The following is a 25639-nucleotide window of genomic DNA, read 5'->3' as shown; positions in this document are numbered from 1 at the left end:
TCGGCGCCCACGCGGGGAGAACTACAATTGCTCTGCCGGAAATGGACGGACGTGATTGGCAGCCCGAGCCCTGGGGCCCCGCCCCCTACTTCCGAGGCAGGAAGCGGAAGTGGCGTCACTGGTTCGCGCGGTCTTTTTGTTTCGGGACTCCACGCCTCGTGCAGCAGTCACGTAGGTCCTCGTGCTGTGGTTCCGTCCTCGGTGCGGCCCGTGAAGGGAGGGCCCTGGGCGCACGGAGGGCGTTAAAGGACAGGTGCGGCCCGGGACCGGAGGGGCTCCGTAGAGAGGCCGGGCCTCCGCTCGTCCGCCCGGCCGCTGGGCCCCGCGCTGAGCCGGGGCGGGAAGGGCGCCGTGCGGGGCGTTGGCGTCCCCTGCGCTTCCCTGGTCAGAGCCTCCGCGTCACCTTCGAGACTTTTCCCCAGAAGGAGAAGCAGCTCCGCTGTGCGAGTTCCGTTGCTGAGGCCCCGCGCCCTCCGGTTCTCAGGACCTGCGCCCCCGCCGTGTGGCTGTGAGTCCGGGGGAAAGTGGGTCGGGGGCCTCTGCTGCTTTTCCTGGGCGAGAGAACGTGTCACCGGGCAATTTGGCCTTGTCTTGGCGCGTTCTGTATTTCTGAATATTACGGAAAATAAGATAGTTTCTTAGGTCTCTTAACCTAAATATAAACCGCCAAAAGAGAATCAGAGAGGCATTTATTTGGGGATCGTAGAATTGCAATTCCGGGAGCACGGATTCAGGTAGAAACCCTAACAGTGTCCCCAGGGGAGTTAATGGGGCTTTTAAAGAGAGGAGGTTTGCATTACAAAGAATGCTAATTGCCTTGGCTAAAGGTAATTGATCGGTGAGGCCGGTTAGTGGGAGGCAAAGCCCCTCACTGGGAGGAGCTGCAGGTTTCTTCCGGTGACTCAGTTGGAAAGTTCCTGTTCTGCTCCATGAAGACTTGCGTAAGACCCATTTCCTTAATGGCTCCCAGCGCCGTTTTAAAGCCCTTAGACGTAAGTGACTTTGTTTTTTTTCACATTTCAGAGGTGTCAAGGGTGTGCATGTTCCTCTGTAAATATATAAACGTATGTAGACCACAAGTCTTACTTTTAAATAAAAGCAAGAATACCCAGCTGTCTCATCATCTGAACTTCCTAGGCCGGTCCATCTGCACAGAACTTCAGAACGAGGGCCTGTAGGAGAAAAAGATGGAGGCTTTGTAACGCCAGTTTTATAATAATTGAGTTTACTATTAACAGGATTTTGGACCCAGTGTATTTTCCCCCATAGTTTTCTTTTGTGAAATCTTAAACCTACAGAATACTTGGACATCCAGTAGAGTGAATGTTCACTGTATTAGATTCACCCGTTTTTAGCATTTTGTATGTTTGATGCCTCTGTAGATAAATAAATACATTGTATGGTGAACTTTTTTAGAGTGTTAAAAGTAAATTGCATTCATGATACTTGTCCTTTAAGTACTTGGTAATGCATCTCCTAAAGGTAAGGACATTGTCCTCCTAGAACCACAATACTGTTATTGCACCCAAGAAAGTTAAAGATAATGATGTCATCTCATATCTACTCTGTGTAAAAACTAAACTTCTCCACGTTGTTCCCAAATATGTTTTTGGATCTAGGAACCTATCAAGATTTATATATGCCAATTGTTTGTATCTTAAAGTCTTTTTAATATTAGATCAGTGATATTGTTTGTCCCATTATATTGAGTTTTAGAAAAGTCACAAGTGTTCTTTGGAAAGTCACATATGTTGATGTTTCTGATTTTATTTTCACAGTGTGCTTGAATGTTTCCTCCATTTCCTGTATTTCCTGCCAGCTGGTAATTGGGTCCAGAGCAGAGATTGGCAAACTTTTTGTCTGAAAAGTTCCAGGTGGTAAGTACTTGATGTTTTGCAGGCCATAAGGTGTGAGAATTTCTCAGCTCTGCCTTTGTAGTGGGCAAGCAGCCATAGACCTAAGGAAGCAAATGGGCACAGCTGTGTTCCCACAAAGCTTTATTTACCCAAACAGGCCTGTGACCAAAGTGTGCCAACTCCTGGTGTAGAGGCTTCAGATCATTTCAAAATATTTTGTAGTTGATGTGTACATGAAATGGCATTCCACGGGGAAGACAGACGTGTATGCCAGCCCTCAGTGATGCCAGCTTTGATCACTTGCTTAAGGTGATCAGCAGAGCGCTCTGTTTTAAAGGTAGACTTTTCCTTGTGAATGAGAAAGTCATCTGTGGCTGGTATTGTGATACTCAGAGTATGTTTCCATCAAGCTTGCTAATAATTGTCTTAGCATCTGTTAATCATCTGCAGTGAGTAAGCTTCTGTATTTGTTGTCTCACCCTTGTGGAGATATATCTTCAGGTAAGCTTCTCAGCTTGGATTTCTAGGTCAAAGGGGAAATATACTTCTGTTGGATATTACCCTTTTCTTCTATAGGTCTTGTGCCATTTGGTTGTTTCTGAATCAACTTTTTAAAAACATCTAAAAATTATGGGGAAATATCAGAACAAATTTTGCTTTTAATGTCAAGGCACTTGTTTTCAAAAAGAATATCTTGTTGACTTTCATCCTAAGTAAAAATACTCAAATATTTTTTCAGAAGTGCAGTGTTTTGGTTTATATTATATTGTGCACAACCATTTTATGTGACTCTTATTTAATTTGTTGTCCTCTAATTCTATTTTTGTGTTCCTTTTATTTGTGCATACTGTACTGTAACGTTCTTGTGAGGAAATGCACTTGTCTGAGAATGCACAAATGGTCATTGAATTCTTCCAGTGAGCTGGTCACTGTTCCAGGGACAGAGAAACAAAGGCTGTCAAAGCATGGTACTGCCACCAGGGGGCTTCTAGTCTATCTGGGAATACAGATTTTCAATGAACACTGACAAGCTTGTGATATGGACATCAGAATGGCTTAATATGAGGTAGTAATACATATTGGGAGGGGTTGAGATTTAAGTTGTGAACCAAAGCCTGAGCAGGATTGATCTAGTCGGGTTGTTGAATGATTGTGAGGATTTGTAGAGTGGGTGAGAACTTTTCAGGTGAAGGGAACTTGATGAGCAAAATCCAGCATAGTTGCAATCTTGGTGTATTTCTTAAACTGAAGAAAGAGGGTTGGCAGAAGCAGAACAGAGTGGTTTAGATAGAGTGGAGAGCAGGGACAGGACCAGGGGCATGAGATTCTCTGGACAATATTCTAAGGGCATGGAACCTTCTGAGATGTTTTAGCAGGAGAGTGATTCGAATCCATTACAACTTAAATGGAACCCACTAACTCCTGCCTTGGGAATGGAGTTCAGGAAACATGAGAGTGAAGGTGTGGAGTCAGATAGAATCTTATTATGAATAAGTTTTAAAACACGATCATGGAACCTAGATGTAGGTGATTGTTATGGAAAAGAAAATAAATGAAATGATTTGGGAGTTTTGTAGAAGATAAAAGGGGAAGAATCCAGGCATTTCCTTCATCTATTCTTTTACTAGAGGCTATACCCCCACTTAGTGAATGTTTGAATGCTTGATTAGTACTTACGGAAAAATACAACCCAGTTCTTTCGAAATTTGTAAACTATTGGAAGAGGCAAACATCTCTCTAAGAAAATAAATGTATTACAAATTGCTTAGGGTTCTGGAGCTAAAGTAGAGGACAGTATTATTTTCTCTCTCCTTATATGGGGGTGGGTGAAGGTAAGAAAGAGAATTGATAAATATTTGTCATAAAAAGACAAGGCACAGGAGTTAGCCATGTTGGAAGGGATGGGAGTAGGAGATGGGAAAAGTGTTCTGTATTTGGTCGATTACATTTCTAGGGTGAAAGATGGAAGAGCCTTGAGGGTTATGACAGCCAGATTTGACAGTAGAGACCTTTCATTTGGTTGGGAAAAATGCTGAGGGAGGATTCTAAGCTTCAATGTCTACCTGACAGGAAAAATAAGTGAAATGTATTCAAATGATGTCAGTCAAGAGAAAATAGGAGAAAGTATGGATGTGTTTTAATTTTATGAATAGCAGCTTCATGCAAGGAATTCATCTGAGTCAGTAATTCACTGTGTTATTATCAATGTTAGCGAATGTTTATGTTAATAAACAGAGTGGTTTTGTAGTCCACCTGGAGGTTCCTTCTCCTACCCAGATCAGGCCTTTGATTCCATGACTGAACATCCAGAGTAACCCCTCCTGTTTGACTTTTCATAGACACTGATGCATCTAGGGGGCTAGCATCACTCCACAGGTAAAGGACCAGAAGACTCCCCTGACAATGTGGGTATCCAGAAAGCACTGGAGGTTCCATGTGACTTAGTAATATCCATGTTACCCTCTCCCTTTGCCACTTGGGTGTCCCAGTGAGCTAGCTGTGCCATAGTGAACAGTTGATGTGGATTGTGAGGAGAAAGTTGGTGCAGATGTGCCGATACTGTGATTCTGTGATCATCTTTCCTTTTGGCAAGGTCAGCTCTTTGCTCAAGTCCAAAGACTTGGCTGAATGTATCCCCAAATCTCCTCTTCACTTGTTTGTCCCCAGGGATCACTGTTCTTCTCAATTGTCTGAGTCTGCGTGAAATCAGGAGACAGAAATCACACTTTGATTTAAACAAGAGAAGTGTAATACGAGGATGTAAGGAGAATTGTAACAGATATCCTAGAGTTGATGGAAAGTCTCTAAGGAAACCTGAACTTGTAGGGGGGCCCTCTCCCCAAACTGGTCTTCAGAACTTGTTGGAGAAGATATGGTGGCAGCCCACTGGATGGTGAAGAAGTTTGCCAGGTTGCCAGGACCAGCGATAGTCAGCACTCACTGGGCAGACAGTAAGCAACATCTGGATGCAAAGTCCTCTGAGTGGGGGGTAGATGGGGAGAGGGAATCGGGTGCCACTATCAGTGCAACACCTAGAGCGCTGAGGATCCAGATAAGGAGGCCGTGGGGAACAACTGGCTGGTGTGCAGAGAAGCCGAGGCTGGTGGATGAGTGCTCGGAAGACAGGGTTCCTCCCACCATTACATCCTTAGAGTAATTAAATATATTTCTGAAAACTGAGATATATTCTGTGATGAACACTTATTTAGCTATAATCTGGGTACACATGAAGAGTGGTGTGAAGGATCTCTGTTGTCTGTTGATCACCAATCCCTGGGTGCCTTCATTGAGCCAGGCTCTGTGCCACTCTCTACTGGCAGACACTGGCATCCAAAACTGACATAGTGCTACCCATGACATGCTAAAAAACCCTCTCCCGAGCAAGCTGATCCTGATGTCAGACAGCAGTGTCAAGAAGCAGTAGTACAGCTACAGAGATCATTATGATAAAAGATTCTGTTTCTCCAAAAATGTAAAAATTTAAATGTGTATCCATTCAGTAATATTGTTGTAAATATATAAGGGTTTGCTTGGCAGAAGTGGGAGGGAAAATAGACAAGTTCACAATTCTAGTGGGAGATTTTAATATGTTTTACTCATATTAAACTAAACAAGAGGAAAAATCAATTAGGATATACTTTGGAAATGCTGTGTGAACTGCTAAGGTACATTTACAGAATAGTGTGTCTAGTAACTGATGGAACTAGAAATTACTCCTCTGAGAGCAAGGAGGAAGGAATGGACTGGAAGGGGCTGGAAGTCTTTGTAGGGAGATAACTGTTTTGTATCTTGTTTAGGCTGGTAAATATATGAGTATATGTAACTGTCAAAACTCATCCACTGAATGCTTAAGATGTGTGTATTTAATTGTACGTTAATTATATCTCGGTTACAAAATAAGAAGAAAAGTAAAAGATTCTATGTAGGTACCACCTGACTAAACAGATTCCTGGGCCTGTTGAGCCCAAGGACTCCCAGTTTGAGACCCCTGCTAGTAAGGACAGTTATACTGTGAGTCTAGACACAAGGTTTTGTGACCATTTGTGTTTCTGGGTTTTAGTCTTCTGAACTGTAGAATAGGGACTGTGGGGTTGTGAGGGTGGTATTGATTTGTAGATAATGAAGTGTGGAACTTCAGTGGTTGCCACCATTTATAGATCAGCATTTGGCCTGTTGGTCTCTGTTTGATTTATTAAAAGTTATTATTTTTTAATAGAGTTCATATTGGTTTATAAGATATAAATTTCAAGCATACATTACTATATTTCGACTTCTGTAGAGTGCATTGTGTTCACCGTCAGAAGTCTTATTGCCATCCACCACAATACACATGTGCCCCCTTACTCCTTTCACCCTCCCCCCACCCCTTCCCATCTGGTGACCACCAGTCTGTGCTGTGTGTATATTTGTTTATCTTCCACATAACTGAAGTTGTATGGTAATTGTCCGGCTGACTTACTTCACTTAGCCTAATACACTCAGGGTCCGTACATGTAGTTACAAATGGCAAGGTTTCCTTTTTCTCCCCAAAGCCCCCCGATACATAGTTGTATATTCTTCGTTGTGGGTCCTTCTAGTTGTGGCATGTGGGACGCTGCCTCAGTGTGGTTTGATGAGCCGAGCCGTGCCATGTCTGCGCCCAGGATTCGAACCAACGAAACACTGGGCCGCCTGCAGCGGAGTGTGCGAACTTAACCACTTGGCACGGGGCCAGCCCTATTTTTTAATTTTTTGAGGGGTCTCCATACTGATGTCCCTAGTGGCTGCTCCACTTATATTCCCATCAGCAGTGTGCACGGGTTCATTTCTCTCCACGTCCTCTCCAACACTGTTAGAGCTTGTCTTCTTAGTAATAGCTATTCTGAGGTGCATGAGGTGATACCTCATTGTAGTTTTGCTTTGCATTTCCCTAATAATTAGTGATTTGAATATTTTTTCATGTGTCTCTTGGCCATCTGTATATCTTCTTTGGAAAAATGTCTCTTCATGTCCTCTGCTCATTTTTTGATTGTCTTGGGTGGTTTGTTTTTTTGTTGTTTAGTTTTATCAGTTCTTTATATATTTTGGATAATACCTCATTATCGGATTTATGATTTGCAAATGCCTTCTCCCAGTTTTAGGTTGTCTTTTTGTTTTGTTATTTTTTTCCTGTATAGAAGGTTTTTAGTTTGATGGAGCCCCATTTGTTTATTTTTTCTTTTGTTCACCTTGCCTGAGGAGACATGATATTGAAAGAGATACTGCTAAGACCAATGTCAAAGAGTGCTTATGTTTTCTTTTATGAGTTTTATGGTTTCAGGTCTTACCTCCTCAGGTGGGAACTTCTGATCTTGGAAGCTGCAGCTGCTTCGCCTCTGCTTTCCTGGCATCTTGGAAGTCGAGTCAGCCCACCTACAGGTATACAGATGCGTGGGTCTCTTGGGCATGCTGGTGTGCTGTGCAGAGTCCTTTGTTGGTCTTTGGATGTCCTACTGGTTGGAACTTAGAGGAGAGAGCCAAAGGGGACAGCTTACTCTGCCATGATGCTGACATTGCTCGAAAGGTTATTGATTTTTAACAAAAAGAAGTTAACCTTCAAATACAGAATTTTAAAAGACAACTAAAGAAACTTGGGGGCTTTTCAGTACTTTAATGTATTCTAAGTTGTTTTGTAAAAACGTCGATGTAGGCTTTCTAGTTTTTTAGGGTCAGATGTAGAAGTCGTAATGGTTATTTCCCTTTTCTGCCATTTTCTGGTTTAGGAACCAACAGAATGTGTGATCTTTCTGTATGTGTGTTTGTGGGTGGGGGGCACCCGTTATTTTCTCACCTGGTTGGCTGTTTTCCCGTATCAGTTATGAGTTGGTATGTCAGTTATTACTTTATTGTCTATATTGTCCAGTAGGAATGTTGGACCTTTAATGCCTAGGACATTTTCTGTGTATGTTACTTCTCTTGACTCAGTGCTTAGTACAGGGACATAACCTCTGCATTATTTTCTGAAGGAATAAACCAACAATAAGAACTTAAAAGGAGGCCCAGAGCTTCAGACTTCTCCAGCATCCACCAAGGGAAGATCAAGAGTGTTGACCCAGTAAGAGATTTCCTTTTCTTCCCTTCATATGCCCAGGAACAATCTTGACCAGTGCTATCCAGTAGAATGTGTAGATCATGTATGTAGTGAAAGTGGTTAACCATGTAGAGAATATTAAAAAATTGAGATAGTGTACATCATTTTCTAATTCGGAGTGTTCTAAATTGACTGGACACTAAATTCTTATCAGATATATTCGATTTATGTTTAGATCGTGCAAAATTTAGAGTTGAAAGAGTAGATTCAGATACTCAACTTGTTCCCAGTATTTAAGTGAGCTGTCAGCTCCTAGTGAGACATCTGGTGCAGCTGGTCCTCAGTAACTGACAATTGATGTTACTGATTTTCATAGAGTGTAACGTTTTAGCAGCTTTTAGGTTCTCCCTGCACAGTAGAGTCCTTTGGTCTGGACCTGAGCACTCGTACTGCTGGTTTATCTAAGAGGAGCTTAGGTGGGTCAGAGAATGCTGTGCTCTAAGTCAGCTCCCTGGTACGTATGCCTCAGGTAGAGTGGCTGCATAATCTCATTCATGAAGTTTATTGCCTTGACGAGTGAAGAGTCACATTCCTCAGGGCTCAAGTTTCCCTCCCTGTAAAATGAATCCATTATCCTTTTCCTGATGGGCAGCATGGCTCACAATCCCCTTTTGTGGCTCCAGGTGAGACAAGACTCCTCTGACATTTGATGGCAGTGGTGTATATTTGTATGAGATTTCTTGAGTGTGAAGGGATATTTGGGAATTTGAAGCCAGAATGGAATGACTTCCAGGCAGGTGAATGTGGGAATTGTGGTCATCTCTGCGTCCTCATGCCTTCTTTCTTTTCTCCTAGGTTTCCTTCTAAGGACCATTTCTACCTTCCTGAGGAAAAGACAGAGGCAGAAAGGATGGTAACCGACTGTTTGGCTAGTTCTCAGGTAATTACATGGTGTGTCCTTCTACAAAGTGACATATTGCATCCACCAGATAGACACATTTCCTTCTAGGTAGACCTGTCTCTGGAGTTTCTTAAAGAAATGAAGCCACTGAAGAACTGAGTCCCTGTTGAATTCCCTCCCAAAGTGGAGCCTCTTGGATTGATTCCTGTGAATAATGTCAGTATTTTGATAATTACTTTCTAATATTGTCTCTTAGGATAGCAGTTGCATGTTTTTTATTTTGCTTCCTCTTCTGCTGTGGTAATGAAGATGAAACTGTGCATTTCTCAAAGAATTTATACATTCATCAGCTTTGACAAGTGTCTACAGTTTGCTTGGGACTGTCCTGCAAGAGGGAAATAAGATGAGAAGAGCTTTTAGTCCAGTTGTGGTGAGATAAGCTCATGTGTTAGAGGTTCCATTTAAGCCGTAACTGGAGGATGTCAGCCATGAGTGAGTGTAGACAGAGAGAAGAGTACCTAGGACCATTGCACCCTGGGGGAGAGGATGAGAGACTTGAAAACTTCTCTTGCCATCAGGGTCTGCCATGTTCATTCCCCGGGGAACACTGGTGGAGATGTTACTTTACTGACCCAGCTTGTGTGTGATGGTTTAGGACTCGGTTACCTTTGCTGATGTGGCTGTGAACTTCACCCGAGAGGAGTGGACTTTACTGGACCCAGCCCAGAAAAATCTATACGTAGATGTGATGCTGGAGACCTACAAGAACCTGACCACAGTAGGTAAGGCTGCCATCCTTCCTGTAGCCTCTTACGGGAAAGATATATATGATGTGTTTACTGTGTTCCACTACTGGTGGAGTGAAATCTGCACACAGTGGAAATAGTCACTAGTCTCTGCACTAAATGGGTTTTTATCCAGTGTGGTTTCTGTAAAAATGCAGTTCTAGTGCTAACACCATCCCCATCAGTCTGTTAGAAATGTGCATTCTCTGTCTCCATCTTTGACATAGTGAGTGAAGCTCTTGCATTGGGCCGAGACATCTATGTTTTAACAAAAGCGGTGGACAGGATTCTGATGGACAACAAAGTTTGACAACCACTGGTGTCATGGTTTCTTCTTTTTTTGATTTCTTTGTGGCATTTTTTGGGGCGCTTTTTTATTGAGTTCATAATGGTTTACATCATTGTGAAATTTCAGTTGTACATCATTTCTTGTCTGCCACCACATGAGTGCTCCCCTTCACCCCCTGTGCCCACCCACTCCCCTTCCCCTGGTAACCACTGAACGGTTTTCTTTGCCCATGTATTTGTGTATATTCCACATATGAGTGAAATCATCTGGTGTTTGTCTTTCTTCAGTCTGGCTTATTTCACTAAGCATAATTCCGTCCAGGTCCTTCCATGTTATTGCAAATGGGGTGAATTTGCCCTTTTTTATGGCTGAGTAGTAGTCTGTTGTATATATACATACCACATCTTTATCCAATCATCAGTCGATGGGCACTTGGGTTGCTTCCATGTCTTGGCTATTGTGAATAGTGCTGCAATGAGCATAGGGGTGCATATGTTACTTTGGATTGTTGATTTCAAGTTGTTTCTGTAGATACCCAGTAGTGGGATAGCTGGATCGTATGGTAGTTCTATCTTCTTTTGGAAAATGTCTGTTCATATCCTCTACCCTTCTTTTGATCGGGCTATTTGTTTTTTTATACTTCAGTTGTGTGAGTTCCTTACATATTATGGAGATGAACCCCTTGTCAGATAAGTGATTTGCAAATATTTTCTCCCAATTAATGGATTGTCTCTTTGTTTTTTGTTTTTTTTTTGAGGAAGATTAGCCCTGAGCTAACATCTGCTGCCAATCCTCCTCTTTGCCGAGGAAGACTGGCCCTGAGCTAACATCCGTGCCCATCTTCCTCTACTTTATATGTGGGACGCCAAGCGGTGCCATGTCTGCGCCCAGGATCTGAACCGGTGAACCCCAGGCCACCAGAGTGGAATGTGCGAATTTAACTTCTGTGCCACCATGCCAGCCCCTCTGATTTGATTCTAGTTTCTTTGGTCTTGCAGAAGTTCTTTAGTCTGATGAACTCCTACTTGTTTATTTTTTCTTTTATTTCCCTTGTCTGAGAAGATGTGGTTTTTGAGAAGATCTCAAAGAGTGTACTACCTATATTATCTTCCAAGAGTTTTATAGTTTCAGGATGTATCTTCAAGTCTTTGATCCATTTTGAGTTTGCGTTTGTGTATGGCGTGAGATAGTGGTCTACCTTCATTCGTTTGCGTGTGGCTGTCCAGTTTTCCCAACACCATACATTGAAGAGACTATCATTTCTCCATTGTATGTTCTTGGCACGTTTTTCGAAGGTTAGCTGTCCATACGTGTGTGGTTTTATTTCTGGGCTTTCACTTCTGTTCCATCGATCTGTGTGCCTGTTTTTGTACCAGTACCATGCCGTTTTGATCTCTCTGGCTTTGTAGTACATTTTGAAGTCAGGGTTGTGATCCCCCCAGCTTTGTTCTTTTTTCTCAGGATTGCTTTAGCAATTTGGGGTCTTTGTTTGCCCCATATGAATTTTAGGATTCTTTGCTCTATTTCCATGAAGAATGTCATTGGGATTCTGATTGGGATTTCACTGAATCTGTAGATTGCTTTGGGTAGTATGGACATTTTAACTATGTTTATTATTCCAATCCATGAGCAAGGAATCTCTTTCCATCTCTTTAGGTCATTATCAGTTTCTTTCAGTAATGTCTTAAGTTTTCATCATAGAAGTCCTTCACGTCCTTGGTTCATTTTATTCCTAGGTACTTTATTGTTTTAGTTGCGATTGCAAATGGAATTGTATTCTTGAGTTTTCTTTCTGTAAGTTCATTATTGGAGTATGGAAAAGCAACTGATTTTTGTAAGTTGATTCTGTACCCTGCAACTTTACTGTAGTTGTTGATTATTTCTATTAGTTTTCCAATGGATTCTTTAGGGTTTTCTATATATAAGATCATGTCGTCTGCAAACAGTGAGAGTTTCACTTCTTCACTCCCTATTTGGATTCCTGTTATTCCTTTGTTTTCCTAATTGCTCTGGCCAAAACCTCCAGTACCATGTTGAATAAGAATGGTGATAGAGGGCATCCTTGTCTTAATTCTGTTCTCAGGGGGATGGTGTTCAGTTTTTGCCCATTGAGTATGATGTTGGCTGTGGGTTTGTCATATATGGCCTTTATTATGTTGAAGTAATTTCCTTCTATCATTTTATTAAGAGTTTTTATCATAAATGGCTGTTGGATCTTGTCAAATGCTTTCTCTGCATGTATTGAGATGATCCTGTGGTTATTCCTCAGTTTGTTGATGTGGTGTATCACGTTGATTGATTTGCAGATGTTGAACCATCCCTGTGTCCCTGGTGTGAATCCCACTTGCTCTTGATGTATGATCCTTTTGATGAATTGCTGAATTTGAGTTGCCAAAATTTTGTTGAGGATTTTTGCATCTATGTTCATCAGCGATATTGGCCTGTAGTTCTCCTTTTTTGTGCTATCCTTGTCAGGCTTTGTTATCAGAGTGTTGTTGGCCTCGTAGAATGTGTTAGGAAGTGTTCCATCCTCCCTAATTTTTCGGAATAGCTTGAGAAGAACAGGTATCAAATCCTCTCTGAAAGTTTGGTAGAATTCCCCAGGGAAGCTGTGTGGTCCTGGGCTTTTATTCTTTGGGATGCTTTTGATTACTGTTTGAATCTCTTTCCTTGTGATTGGTTTATTCATATTGTCTGTTTCTTCTTGATTCAGCTTTGGGAGGTTTTAAGAGTCTAAGAATTTATCCATTTCCTCTAGGTTATCCATTTTGTTGGCATATAGTTCTGCATAGTATTCTCTTATAATCCGTTGTATTTCTGTGGAGTCTGTTATTTCTCCTCTTTCATTTCTGATTTTGTTTATTTGAACTTTCTTTTTCTTTGTAAGTCTGGCTCGGGGTTTGTCAATTTTATTTATCTTCTCAAAGAACCAGCTCTTTGTTTCATTAATCCTTTCTACTGCCTTTGTTGTTTCAATAGCATTGATTTCTGCTGTGATTTTTATTATTTCTCTCCTGCTGACTTTGGGCTTTGTTCTTCTTTTTCTAATTTAGTTACGTGTAATTTGAGATTGTTTATTTGGGGTTTTTCTGGTTTGTTAAGGTGTACTCGTATTGTGATGAATTTCCCTCTTAATAGAACTTTAGCAGTATCCTATATGAGTTGGTATGGTATGTTACCATTTTCATTTGTCTCCAGATATTTTTTTGATTTCTCCTTTAATTACTTCAATGATACATTGCTTGTTCAATAGCATGTTGTTTCGTCTTTACATCTTTGTCCTTTTCTCAGCTTTTTTCTGGTAATTAATTTCTAGCTTTATAGCATTATGATCAGAAAAGATGCTTGTTATTGTTTGAATTTTCTTACATTTATTGAGGCTTCCCTTGTTTCCCAGCATATGGTCTGTCCTTGAGAATGTTCCATGCGCACTTGAGAAGAATGTGTATTCTGCTGTTTTTGGATGGAGTGTTCTGTATATGTCTATTAAGTCCAACTGGTGTAGCTTTTCACTTAATTCCAGTGTTTCCTTGTAGACTTTCTGTCTGGATGATCTATCCATTGATGTGAGTCGGGTGGTGAGGTCCCCTAGTATTATTGTGTTATTATTAACATCTTCTTTCAGCCTTGTTAATAGTTGCTTTATTAACTGTGGTGCTCCTGTATTGGGTGCATAGATATTTATAAGCGTTGTTTCTTTTTGATGTAGTGTCCCTTTGATCATTATATACCCCCCCCCCCCCCCCCCCCCCCCGTCTCTCCCTATCTGTCTTATCTTGAAGGCTACTTTGTCTGATGTAAGCATTGTGACACCTGCTTTCTTTTGTTGGCCATTAGCTTGGAGTATCGTCTTCCATCCCTTCACTCTGAGCCTGTATTTGTCATTGGAGCTGAGATGTGTTCCCTGGAGACAGCAAATCGTTGGGTCTTGTTCTTTAATCCATCTCTCCACTCTGTGTCTTTTTATTGGACAATTCAATCCATTTATGTTTAGGGTAATTATTGATGTATGAGGGCTTAATGCTGTCATTATATCACTCGTTTTCTGGTTTGCCTGCATTTCCCTTCTTTCTCGTCATGTGTATTTTGGGCTACCCATTGAATTATGTAGTTTTTTATGATGTGTTTCTTTGTTTTTTCCTTATTTGTTTTTTGTGTCTCTATTCTGCTTTTTTTTAGTGGTTACCCTGAGGTTTGTGTTCAGGATCTCGTGTCTAAGATAGTCCGTTTTCTGATGGTCTCTTATTTCCTTAGTCTAAATAGATTCAATCCCTTTCCTCCTCCTCTCCTAAATTGTTTTTCTCATATCTTATTCCAACTTGTGTTGTGAGTTTGTGGTTAAAGTGACAAGATTGTCCTTGTTTTTGGTGTTTTCCTGCCTAATGCTACAGTTGAATATCTGCTATCCTATTCTGATTGTCTACCTATTTATCTCCTTAGTCTGTTTTGTGACCCCTTTCTCCTTTTTTCTTCTTTTCAGGTATGAGGGCCTTCTTGAGGATTTCTTGTAGTGGGGGGGTCTCATGGCTCCAAAGTTCCTTAGCTTTTGTTTGTCTGGGAAAGATTTAATTTCTCCCTTGTACCTGAAAGATATTTTTGCTGGATAGAATTCTTGGCTGAAGATTCTTGTGTTTTAAGGTTTTGAATATGTCATTCCATTCTCTCCTAGCTTCTAAGGTTTCTGCAGAGAAATCTGCTGAAAGTCTGATAGGGGTTCCTTTGTAGGTTATTTTCTTCTGTCTTGCTGTCCTGAGTATTCTTTCTTTGTCATTCGTTTTTGCCAGTTTTACTCCTATATGCCTTACAGTTGGTCTTTTTACAGTGTTAAATCTAGGAGATCTGGAAGCTTCCTCCACACGTATTTCCCTCGATTTGGAAAGATCTCTGCTATTTTTTTTTTTTTTTCAGGAAGATTAGCCCTGAGCTAACTGCTGCCAATCCTCCTCTTTTTGCTGAGGAAGACTGGCCCTGAGCTAACTTCCGTGCCCATTTTCCTCTACTTGGTATGTTGGACGCCTACCACAGTGTGGCCTGCCAAGCAGTGCCATGGCCGCACCCGGGATCCAAACTGGCACACCCAATCGCTGTGCCACTGAACCAGCCCTCTGCTACATGTTTCTGTGTCCTCAGGACTGAGTTATGAGTGCTTGTCATTTTCTCTCCGGTCTGGAGATTTGATGTACTGTCTGATGTTTGTAGAGGAGCTGGGTTGGGCTTTTGACTTTCTGATATTATTTGGTTGCAGTTACCGCCTTTTGCCACTGGGTGGGGGTCAAGAGCCACATATTCTGAGCCCTCTGACTTAACCCCATTTCCCAGGCAATGGAGTGCCTGGGTGGGGTTGGGTGGGGACAGGAGTGCTTTCTCCTGCATGTCCTCATGGTTTTCTCCCTCTGCTCTCGCTATCCGGTTTCCTGTAGTCTTGACTTGATGAGGTCACCCCATGCGTGAAAGCTTTAGGCTGGTTAGAGGCCTTCCCTCTAGGCTGCAAGGGCTGGTGGGAGTCCTGGGTGATCCCGAAAATGTGTGGCCCTTCCCTTGCTCCTTCTCTCTCGGATCCTCCCATGGCTCTGATCACAGTTTTTAGGGGAGGCAGCAAAGTTCTCTCTTACCCCGTTGCAGCCTCTCTCCCCTCTGTCTTGTGGCTGCGTGTCTCTCTGAGCTTTTTGTATTATGTTACAGTGTCTCCTGTTGGAGTGTGTATGCCCGGTTTTGTTGTATGTTGGAGGGGAGAGAGTCCCTAGCAAGGTCACTCTGCCATGATGCTGATGTCACTTCAATAGTGGTTTCTTCATGAGAATGAAGATCTCTTCTTGCAATTACTTCATCTGCTATTCAATAAAAGTCTTAATGCTTTGTAGTTTGTTTATCATAAGCATCTGAACATGAGTTTCAGGGGCCAGAGATAGCCAATCTCTTTGATGCACAGAAAGAGGGGATATTTGTGTTATTATCTCTCTTTTTTTTTTGCTTGTGGAAGTCTGTGCTCTTAACCTAATTTTTTTTTTATTAATGTTATGATAGATTACAACTTTGTGAGATTTCAGTTGTATATTTTTGTTAGTCATTGTTATTATCTCTTTTGAAGTAGTTTTTCTGCATTCATTAGAAGTGTAGGAGCTGATTCATGGAAAGTTTGTCATCCTTGGCAGGGGTTTTTTCTGTTCATACATCTTTTCCTGTGTACAGTGTATCAGTTGTTCAAACTCAATCCAATCTCTTGGTTGGAAGAAGAGGCGTTGGGAACAGTGGAGAGGGGAGTCTTCCAAGGTGAGTGATTGTGAAGAACTCACCTGGTTAATGAAAATTTCACTGTGTTTGGAATGACGATGAGGAAGCTTTATCATGTGATCTCTCTCTGAAGGCTGAAGTCATTGATCTCTCATGCTTTAGGGTATCATCAACTTCTCATATGTTCTTACTTTATGTTTTCTTCAAAATTTCCTATGATCTCACAAAATGACTAGTACTGTTTCAGAACTTTCCTACTTTCTTTCCCTGGTAATATTGTTTCTTTTCTCTGTCATGTTATATTTTCGTAGAATCGTTCTAGTCAACTATTAAATTTGTAAATTTTTTTTATTGAGGTCATAATAGTTTATGTGACCCTTTCCTCTTATGCCCACCCTCAAACCCTCTTCTCTGGTAACCACTAATCTGTCCTCTTTGTCCAGGAGTTTATCTTCCACAGATCAGTGAAATGATGTGTTTGTCTTTCTCTGTCTAGCTTATTTCACTTAATACCCTCAAGGTCCATCCATGTTGTTGTGAATGGGGCGATTTTGTCTCTTTTTATGGCTGAGTAGTATTCCAATACATACATACATACCCCCCCCCCCCCCCCCCCCCCCCCCCGATCTTCTTTATCCGTTAATCAGTTCATGATCACTTGGGTTGCTTCCACTTCTGGGCTATTGTGAATAATGCTGCAGTGAACATAGGGGTGCATAAGTCTCTTTGGATTGTTAATTTCATGTCATTTCCATTCTTAATTTTTTGACAAATTTCCATACTGTTTTCCATAGTGACTACACCAGTTCAGATTCCCAACAGCAGTGTATGTGAGTTCCCTCTTCTCTACATCCTCTCCAACATTTCTTGTTTTTTATCTTGGTGCTTATAGCCATTCTAGTGAGTGTAAGCTGATATCTCCTTGTAGTTTTGATTTGCATTTCCCTAATGATTAGTGACGTTGAACATACTTTCATGTGCCTGTTGGTCATCTGTTTATATTCTTTGGAAAAATATCTGTTCATATCATCTGCCCAGGTTTTGATTTGGTTGTCTTTTTGTTTTTGCGTTGTATGAGTTTTTATATTTTGGAGATTAACCCCTTGTGGATATATGGTTTGCAAATATTTTCTTGCAGTTGGTGGTTTTTCTTTTGTTTTGTTCCTCATTTCCTTTGCCTTGCAGAAGCTGTTTAGTCTGATGTACTCACATTTGTTCATTTATTCTTTTGTTTCCCTTGCCTGAGTGGACACAGTATTTGAAAATGATGTCACAGTGTACTGCATGTATTTTCTTCCAGGAGTTTTATGGTTTCATTTCTTAACTTGAAGTCTTTAATTTTGAGTAAATTTTTGTGTATGGAGAAAGATAATGGTCTACTTTCATTCTTTTGCATGTGGCTGTCCAGTTTTCCCAACACCATTTATTGAGGAGACTTTCCTTTGTCCATTGTACATTCTTGGCTCCTTTGTCAAAAATTAGCTGTCCACAGATGTCCAGCTTTTCTTTTCTTTTTTTTTTTTTCTTTTTCTCCCCAGAGCACCCCCAGTACATAGTTCCATATTTTTAGTTGCATATCCCTCCAGCTGTGGCACATGGGATGCTACCCCAGCATGGCCTGATGAGCGGCACCATGTCCACACCCAGGATCCGAACTGGTGACACCCTGGGTTGCTGAAACAGTGTGTGTGAACTTAACCACTTGGCCACGGGGCCGGCCCTGATGCGCAGTTTTATTTCTGCTCTTTCAGTTCTGTTCCATTGATCTGTATATTTGTTTTTGTACCAGTACCATGCTGTTTTGATCTTTGTAGTATATTTTGAAGTCAGGGATTGCGATGCCTCCAGCTTTGCTCTTCTTCTCAGGATTATTTGAGCTATTTGTGGTCTTTTGTTGCCCCATGTGAATTTTAGCATTCTTCTATTTCTCTGAAGAATGTGATTGGGATTGCACTGAATCTGTAGATTGCTTTAAGTAATGTGAACATTTTAAATATGTTTATTCTTCTAATCCATTTTCATGGAATATCTTTCCATTTCTTTATGTCATCATCAATTTTTTTTCTGTAATGTCCTACAGTTTTCATTGTGTGTGTCTTTCATCTCCATCGTTAAATTTATTCCTAGATAATTTCTTCTTTTTGTTGTGATTGTAAATGGGATTGTATTCTTGAGCTCTCTTTGTAAGTTCATTATTACAGTATAGAAATGCAACTGATTCTTGTAAGGTGATTTTGTACCCTGAAACTTTGCTATGGTTGTTGATTATTTCTAATAGTTTTCTGATGGATTCTTTTGGGTTTTGTATATATAGAATCATGTGTGCAAACAGCAAGAGTTTCACTTCTTCACTCCCTATTTGAATTCCTTTTATTTCTTTTTCTTGCCTAATTGCTTTGGCTAAGATTTTCAATACTGTGTTGAATGAGAATGGTGAGAGTGGGCACCCTTGTCTTGTTCCTGTTCTCCAAGGGGTGGCTTTCAGTTTTTCCAATTGAGGATGATGTTGGCTGTGGGTTTGTCGCATATGGCCTTTATTATGTTGAGGTACTTTTTTTGCATGCAGATTTTATTGAGAGTTTTTATCAGAAGTGGATGTTGGATCTTGTCAAATGCTTTCTCTGCATCCATTGAGATGATCATATGGTTTTTATTCCTCATTTTGTTAATCTGGTGTATCACAATGTGTGATTTCTGGATGTTGAAGCATTCTTGCATCCCTGGTATGAATCCCAGTTGATATGGTGTATGATCCTTTCAATGTATTGCTGTATTCTGTGTGGCAATATTTTGCTGAGGAGTTTTGCATCTATGTTCGTCAGCAATATTGGCCTGTAATTTTCCTTCTTTGTGTGGTCCTTGTCTGGTTTTGGGATCAGGGTGCTGTTGATCTCATAGAATGAGTTAGGAAGTCTTCCATCATCTTCAGTTATTTGTAGTAGTTTGAGAAGGATAGGTTTGGTTTTTTTTTTTTTAAACATTGGCACCTGAGCTAATATCTGTTGCCCATCTTCTTTTCTTTTTTTTTGTTCTACTTCTCTCCGAAGCCCCCCAGTACATGGTTGTATATTCTAGCTGTAGGTCCTTCTGGTTGTGCTCTGTGGGACACCAACTCAGCATGGCCTATGAGTGGTGCCATGTCTGCACCCAGGATCTGAACCAGTGAAACCCTGGTCTGTGAAAGAGGAGCGCGTGAGATTAACCACTCAGCCATGGGGCTGGGCACAGAAGGATTGGTATTAAATCTGTGAACGTTTCCTGAGAAGCCATCTGGCCCTCGACTTTTATTTTATGGGAGCTTTTGATTACTGTTTCAGTCTCGTTACTTGTGATTTGCCCATTTAGATTCTGTTTCTTCTTGATACAGTTTTTGGAAGTTGTGTGAGTCTAAGGATTCATCAGTTTCTTATAGGTTATCCAGTTTGTTGGCATACAGTTTTTCATAGTATACTTTCCTAATCCTTTGTATCTCTGTGGTATCCAATGCAATCTCTCCTCTTTCATTTCTAATTTTATTTATTTGAGCCTTGTCTTTTTTTCTTTTTGAGTCTGGCTAAGGATTTGTGAATTTTGTTTATCTTCTCCAAGAGCCAGCTCTTTGTTTTGTTGACCTTTTTTAAATCTCTATTTCATTTATTTCTGCTCTCATTTTTATTATTTCCCTGCTTCTGCTGACTTTGGGTTTTGTTTGTTCTTCTTTTTTCTAGTTCTGTTACATGTTGTTTAACATTGCTTATCTCTTCCCCATCTAAGTTGTCACAACTTAGTCCATTTTATGTTGTGAGTTTGTGATTAAAATGAAGTGATTATAGTTATTTTGTATGCTTTCCTTCCCTTCATCTTTAATGTTAAAATTGTTTGGTAACTTGTGATAGCTGCAGTTTTCTGATTTTGTCTATGTGTTTCCTTGCTCAAGGCTTTGTAAACTCTTTATTTTTCTGGTATGGAGGCCTTCTTGATTGTTTTTTGTAGGGGACACGTCTTGTGGTGATGAACTCCCCCAGGTTTGTGTATCTGGGAAAGTTTTTATTACTCCATCATATCTGAATCATAGTTTTGTTGGCTAGAGAATTCTTGGCTGAAAGTTTTTTGTCTGGCAGTATTTTGAATATATCATTCCACTCTCTCCTAGCCTGTAAGTTTTCTGCTGAGAAATGCACTAAAAGCCCAATAGGGATTCCTTATAGGTTATTTTCTTCTGCCTTGCTTTCCTTAATGTTTTTTCTTTGTCATCGACTTTTGGTAGTTTTACTAATAGATGCCTTGGAGAAAGTCCTTTTACATTGATGTAATTAGGAGTTCTGTTATTCTCATTTACGTGTAATTCCAACTTCTTCCCCAGGTTTGGGAAGTTCTCAGCTATTATTTCTTCGAACACACTGTCTTTCTCCTTTCTCCTTCTCTTCTCCCTTTGGAATACCAGTAATCCTTATGTTACATTTCCTAATTGAGGCAGATACTTCTCAGGGTATTTCTTCATTTCTTTTTAGCCTCAGTTATCTCCTGTCCTCCAACTGAATCATTTGTATATTTCTGTCCTCTAAATTACTAATTCTCTGCTCCATTGTATCAGCTCTGTTTTTTTTTAAGGATTCCAGATTTCTTTTTATTTCATTCATTGTGTACTTCGTCTCCAACGTTTCTGATTGATTTTTTTTTTTAATAGTTTCAATCTTTTTTGTCAAGAATTCCCTGTGCTCATTAATTTTTCCCTGAGTTTATTGAAATGTCTTTCTGGATTTTCTTGTAACTCATTGAGTTTGTTTATAACTATTTTGAATTCTTTGTCATTTAGATTGTAAATTTCTGTGTTTTCAGGATTGGTTTCTGGATAGTTGTCATTTTCATTTTGGTCTGGAGTGCTTTATATTTCTTCATGCTGTTTGATGAGTGGGACTTCGGCCATTGCATAGTGTTAATATCTGCTTGCAGATTCCACCTACCACCACTTAGGGGGGCAGGAGCTGTGTTTTGTAAGCCTGCATCGACCCTTGGCAGTTTGGCCATTTGTTGGCAGCTGTGCTGATGGAGCCCTTTGCATCTGGTTACTGCTGCTTCACAGATGTGAGTGCTGGGGCTCTGGCCTCAATCCCATACCCTTGTCAACTGACCGAGCTTATGCTCTAGGCAGGATGAGGGGGAAGGGGACACCTTCTTTGCTGCCTGCACTCCTCCTCTGTACTCACTGGCTGCCTGTCTGGGCTGCTCAGCTTGGTGAGGGTGCTCCTCTGGTTGCTTAGCCACCTTGGTGTGGAACCTTCCTGCACAACTAGGTGTGAGGCAACTCTGAGAAGAAAAGCATTCCTGTGGAGGGCTGCCTTTTTCCTGTCTCCTCTAGAATCGTGTGCAGGCCACTGCATGAGGTCCTGCACCCTGGATTGCTGCCACTGGGCAGGGAGAGGAGATCTGCTCACCTCCTTCCACTGCTGCCCAGGTCATCTAGCACCTCCACCTTCAGATGTCTGGATTTGTGGATCTCTCCGATGTCTGTTGTGTTTTGTGGATGTCCTCTGTTGTTTAATGGATGTCCTTTTTGTTGTATCTTAGGGGCAGATTCTAAGAAAAAAGCTCACTCTGCCATCATGCTGATGTCACCCAACTACTGAATTTTTTACTGTACAGCCTTATTGTTGCTAAGTTTTTTACATAGCCAAACTCCTCAAATCTATCTTGTGGATTTTCTTTTACTATGTTTAATTTCCTAATAATACAAATGAGTCTTATTGTTTTTAGCTCCTGTAACTTATATTTCTTTCTGCAAACTCCTACATTTGTTATTCTTATTTATTTTAGAATGGGAATTACAATTTAAGACCAAAGACTCAGCAATTCAGCTGGATAGTTTTGGGGGAGAAACATCAAATAGGATAGAAACGGTAAGTACAGTTAAGTTCGAAAGGAGATATTTCTTATTTCCCACATTCAGGAAAGATTGGGGATTTTCATTAGATAGAACATGAGTAAAAGTAATTTGTATTTGACATACGTGGTATTTGCCTAAGTGAGAGCAATGTCTCTAGAGAGAGATTCTGAATACCTAATGAATTTGGGAATATCTTATACCTCACTTGAAACTTATTGCTCCAGAATTCCCAGAAGGAATCATTCCCACTTACATAACTGGACGTGGAGTTTTTAAAACCATTTCATGAAACTGTATGGGAATCTTTTTTTGGTTCTTAATTGTGGAAGAGGAAGATTGTCCCTGAGCTAACATCTGTGCCGGTCTTCCTCTATTTTGTATATGGGATGCCACCATAGGATGGCTTAATGAGTGGTGTGTGGGTCCCAACTCAGGATGCAAACTTGTGAACCATGGGCTGCTGTGGCAGAAGGTGCAAACTTAACCACTACACCCCCTGTCTGGCCCCCAGGAATTGTTTAATAGTAGAGTAGATGCTATATCATTCTGGCAGAAGGAGTCCATCATTCAAGTTGAAAGAAATGAGCAGGGTAGAAAGTATAAATGTAGTGGAAGTGATTAAAATCGCCATCACCATTATGATGTTTGTAGTTTCAGATGGATAGGATCAGTGAGTGAGTCTGAGAAATCTTTGAATCGTCATTCTTCCATTCATTAACAGGAAATTAACCACAATGGGTCGGAACTCTGTGATGGTGGGCCATGTGGAAAAGTCTTCAGTGAACATTCATGCCTTAAGTCGCACAGGAGGAGTCAGATTGGAGGGAACACTAATGACGGTAATCAGTATGGACAAAATTTTTTAACTTTGCGCAAGAAAACTTCTACTGGAGAGAAACTTTCCATGTTTAATCAGTTGGGAAAAGGCATCAGCCCAACTCCAGATGTTGTGTACCAGAAAACCATGCAAGAGAAAAACTTCGAATGTGGTGACAGTGGGAAGGCCTTTGTTAATCATTCTTATGTTCAGGCCCAAATGAAAACGCAGAATGGAGAAAATCTCTATGAATGGAAGGAATGTGGGAGATCTTTTATTCACTCCACAAGCCTTGGTGTGCAGGTACAAAGTAACACTGGTAACAGTCATCACGAATGTAAGGAATGTGGAAAATCTTTTAAGCAGTCCTCATACCTTAATGCTCACGTTCAAATTCACACTGCAATAAAACCCTTTAAACTTAAGGAATGTGGGAAAGCCTTTATTCAGTGTTCTGAACTTACTGAGCCTATAAAAACTGATATTGGAGAGAAGCCTTTTATATGTGACACATCTGGAAAAGCCTTTGATTCTTCCTCAAATCTTTCTAACCATTCTAGAAGTCACACTAGAGAGAAGCGTTTTCAGTGTATTGTTTGTGGGAACAGATTTACCACTTCTTCGTACTTAGTTATTCACACGCGAATTCACACTGGGGAGACACCCTACAAATGTAAGGAATGTGGAAAAGGCTTTAAACGTTCATCGCACCTTAGCGTTCACATGCGAACTCACACTGGAGAGAAACCCTATCAATGTAAAGACTGTGGGAAAGCCTTCACTCATTATTCAAGCCTTATTTACCATGGAAAAACTCACACTGACGAGAAGTCTTTTAAATGTGATAAATGTGGAAAAGCCTTTGCTACTTCCTCATGTCTTAATAAACATTTTAGAATTCATAGACTGAAGTCTTTTGAGTGTAATGTGTGTGGGAAAAGATATTCCAGTTCTTCCTACTTTATCGTTCACAAGCGTATTCATACTGATGAGAAACCCTTCAAATGTAGGGAATGTGGAAAAGGCTTTAAACGTTCTTCGCACCTTAATGTTCACATGCGTATCCACAGTGGAGAGAAACCCTATGAATGTAAAGAATGTGGGAAAGCCTTCACTTACTGTCTAAGCCTTATTTACCATATAAAAACTCACATTGGAATGAAGCCTTTTAAGTGTGACAAATGTGGAAAAGTGTTTGGTACTTCCTCATATCTTAACAAACATTTTAGAACTCATACAGGACCCAAGTCTTCTGAGTGAAATATAACTGGGAAAACATGTACCACTTGTTCATACTTTATCATTCACAAGCGTACTCACAATGGAGAGACATTGTATAAATGTAAAGAATATGGGCAAGTCTTTGCTCAATTCTCAGGCCTTACCATATGAAAACTCAGACTGCAGAGAAGCCTTTTCAATGTGAGAAGTGCGAGAAAGTCTTTGTTCCTTCCTCAAAGCTTGTTAAACATTTAAGATCTCATGCTGGAGAGAAGCCATTTGACTGTAATATATGTAGGAAAAGATTTACCAATTCTTCATACATAGTTATTCACAAGCGTATTCATACTGGAGAGAAACCCTGTGAATGTAAGGAATGTGGGAAAGCCCTCGGCAGTCGTCATTCACTTCAAAGACATGACAGGACCACACTGCAGACATGCCCTCCAATGTAAGGAATGAGGGGAAGCTGTCAGAATCTTCTCACAACCCAGCATGTAAGTACTCATAGTGAAGCCATCCTGTTAAGGAACTGGAAAGCCCTCTTTAATTGTTTCCTCAGTGAAATGTGTACTTTTTATATGTGAGAGACCTTGTAGTAGAGAGAAATCTAACTGATGTAAGATATGTGGGAGAATTGTATTTCTACTGATGTTCACTTGTCATCTCGCCGTGGAGAGAAACTTCATGAGTGTAAGAAATGTTGTAGAGTCACAGTTATTTTCCATTAGATCGTTTCCTATCCTTAATAAACGTGATGTGGTTCAGTAAAAGAAACTGAATATAGGGGATATGGGAAGTGCTACCCTGGGTGTGAATCGTAGGGTCTTTTGAGATGCATAATGTGGTTCATTCTGTAGATCTAGTTAAAGCATTTGTGATTAGGCCCTGAGAATTCTTGTGCGTAGTGTGTCCTTCTTTCTGCTGATAGCTCAGTTTAGTGGCTACACCTTCCAGGTTGCAACCTAGTCAATAGAGAGTCTAGAGGATTCACATTCAATCCCCTTCTAACCACTTGGATTCTCTTGTTGGATTGACATGGTCTTACATTGTGATGACAGTGATTTCTTGATTGTTTGCAGTGCTCACTGAACTCATTTACAGCATGTCACTCTGCCCAAGGTGGTTGGTGAAATACATCTGTAAATTTTGTAAACTTACCTTGTCCCTCTCACAACGGATCTTTCAGATAAAAAGTCAGTGTCAAGCATGTGATGAAGGGTGAAAAATTGACTTTACACCTACTAATGTTAGACATTCTGATTTCATGAGCTTTGTGGCTGAGCAACAACCTCACCCTCTGGGGAGGACTGTTAACCCCTTGCCATACAGGAAGATAGTGAGAATAATGAATGTTCTCTTTTGCCCCTATACCTAGTACCACAGCCTGGGAAACCAATCATATCAGTTGTCTGAGTCAAGCAACAGTTGTTGCTGCTGGTATGACCTGCTACTTTCTTTGTCATTCTGTCTGTGAACTGTGAAAACAGAAAACCTCATGTGAATGTAGCTGGTCCTGAACTGCTGTGCTTGCTGCCCTCACTGGGACATCCTGAATGTGAACTTTGGGTGTAGACACATTGGCACAACATCATTTCAGCTTCAATGATACAAGTTCACATAGTTT

General features: G+C 40.7%; 2 protein-coding genes across 8 annotated transcripts in view; both read left to right on the top strand.

Moving 5' to 3' along the window:
* Positions 1–120: 120 nt before the first annotated feature.
* Positions 121–24198, top strand: LOC106824499 (zinc finger protein 266-like). 6 transcript variants are annotated; one of them, XM_070491949.1, is made up of 9 exons: positions 121–508; positions 1779–1877; positions 7171–7253; positions 7841–7929; positions 8761–8845; positions 8915–9022; positions 9462–9588; positions 21905–21987; positions 22696–24198. In XM_070491949.1, the coding sequence occupies exons 7-9, from the start codon at positions 9555–9557 to the stop codon at positions 24049–24051; spliced, it is 1473 nt and encodes a 490-aa protein (XP_070348050.1). In that variant the 5' UTR covers positions 121–508; positions 1779–1877; positions 7171–7253; positions 7841–7929; positions 8761–8845; positions 8915–9022; positions 9462–9554; the 3' UTR covers positions 24052–24198. The 6 variants fall into 6 exon arrangements, with proteins under 6 accessions (XP_070348050.1, XP_044609392.2, XP_044609389.2 ...); XM_044753457.2 differs by lacking the exon at positions 8915–9022; XM_044753454.2 differs by lacking the exon at positions 8915–9022 and having other exon boundaries at positions 7156–7253.
* LOC106824494 (zinc finger protein 266-like) overlaps positions 24091–25639 on the top strand; it is a 64151-nt gene continuing 62602 nt past the window's right edge. Inside the window, exon 1 of one of the 2 annotated variants that reach the window (XM_044753452.2) lies at positions 24091–24509. Coding sequence is in view for 1 of the 2 variants with exons in the window: in XM_044753449.2 (XP_044609384.1) it covers positions 24508–24509 (2 nt within the window). In the remaining variant the exon portion in view is untranslated. The remainder of the gene's footprint in view (positions 24510–25639) is intronic. The other variant, XM_044753449.2, reaches the window with a different exon arrangement.

The sequence above is a fragment of the Equus asinus genome, chromosome 20 (assembly GCF_041296235.1).
Source record: "Equus asinus isolate D_3611 breed Donkey chromosome 20, EquAss-T2T_v2, whole genome shotgun sequence".
Classification (NCBI taxonomy): domain Eukaryota; kingdom Metazoa; phylum Chordata; class Mammalia; order Perissodactyla; family Equidae; genus Equus; species Equus asinus.
The sequence above is the reverse complement of the archived record's forward strand: the minus strand, read 5'-3'. Positions and strand labels throughout refer to the sequence as shown.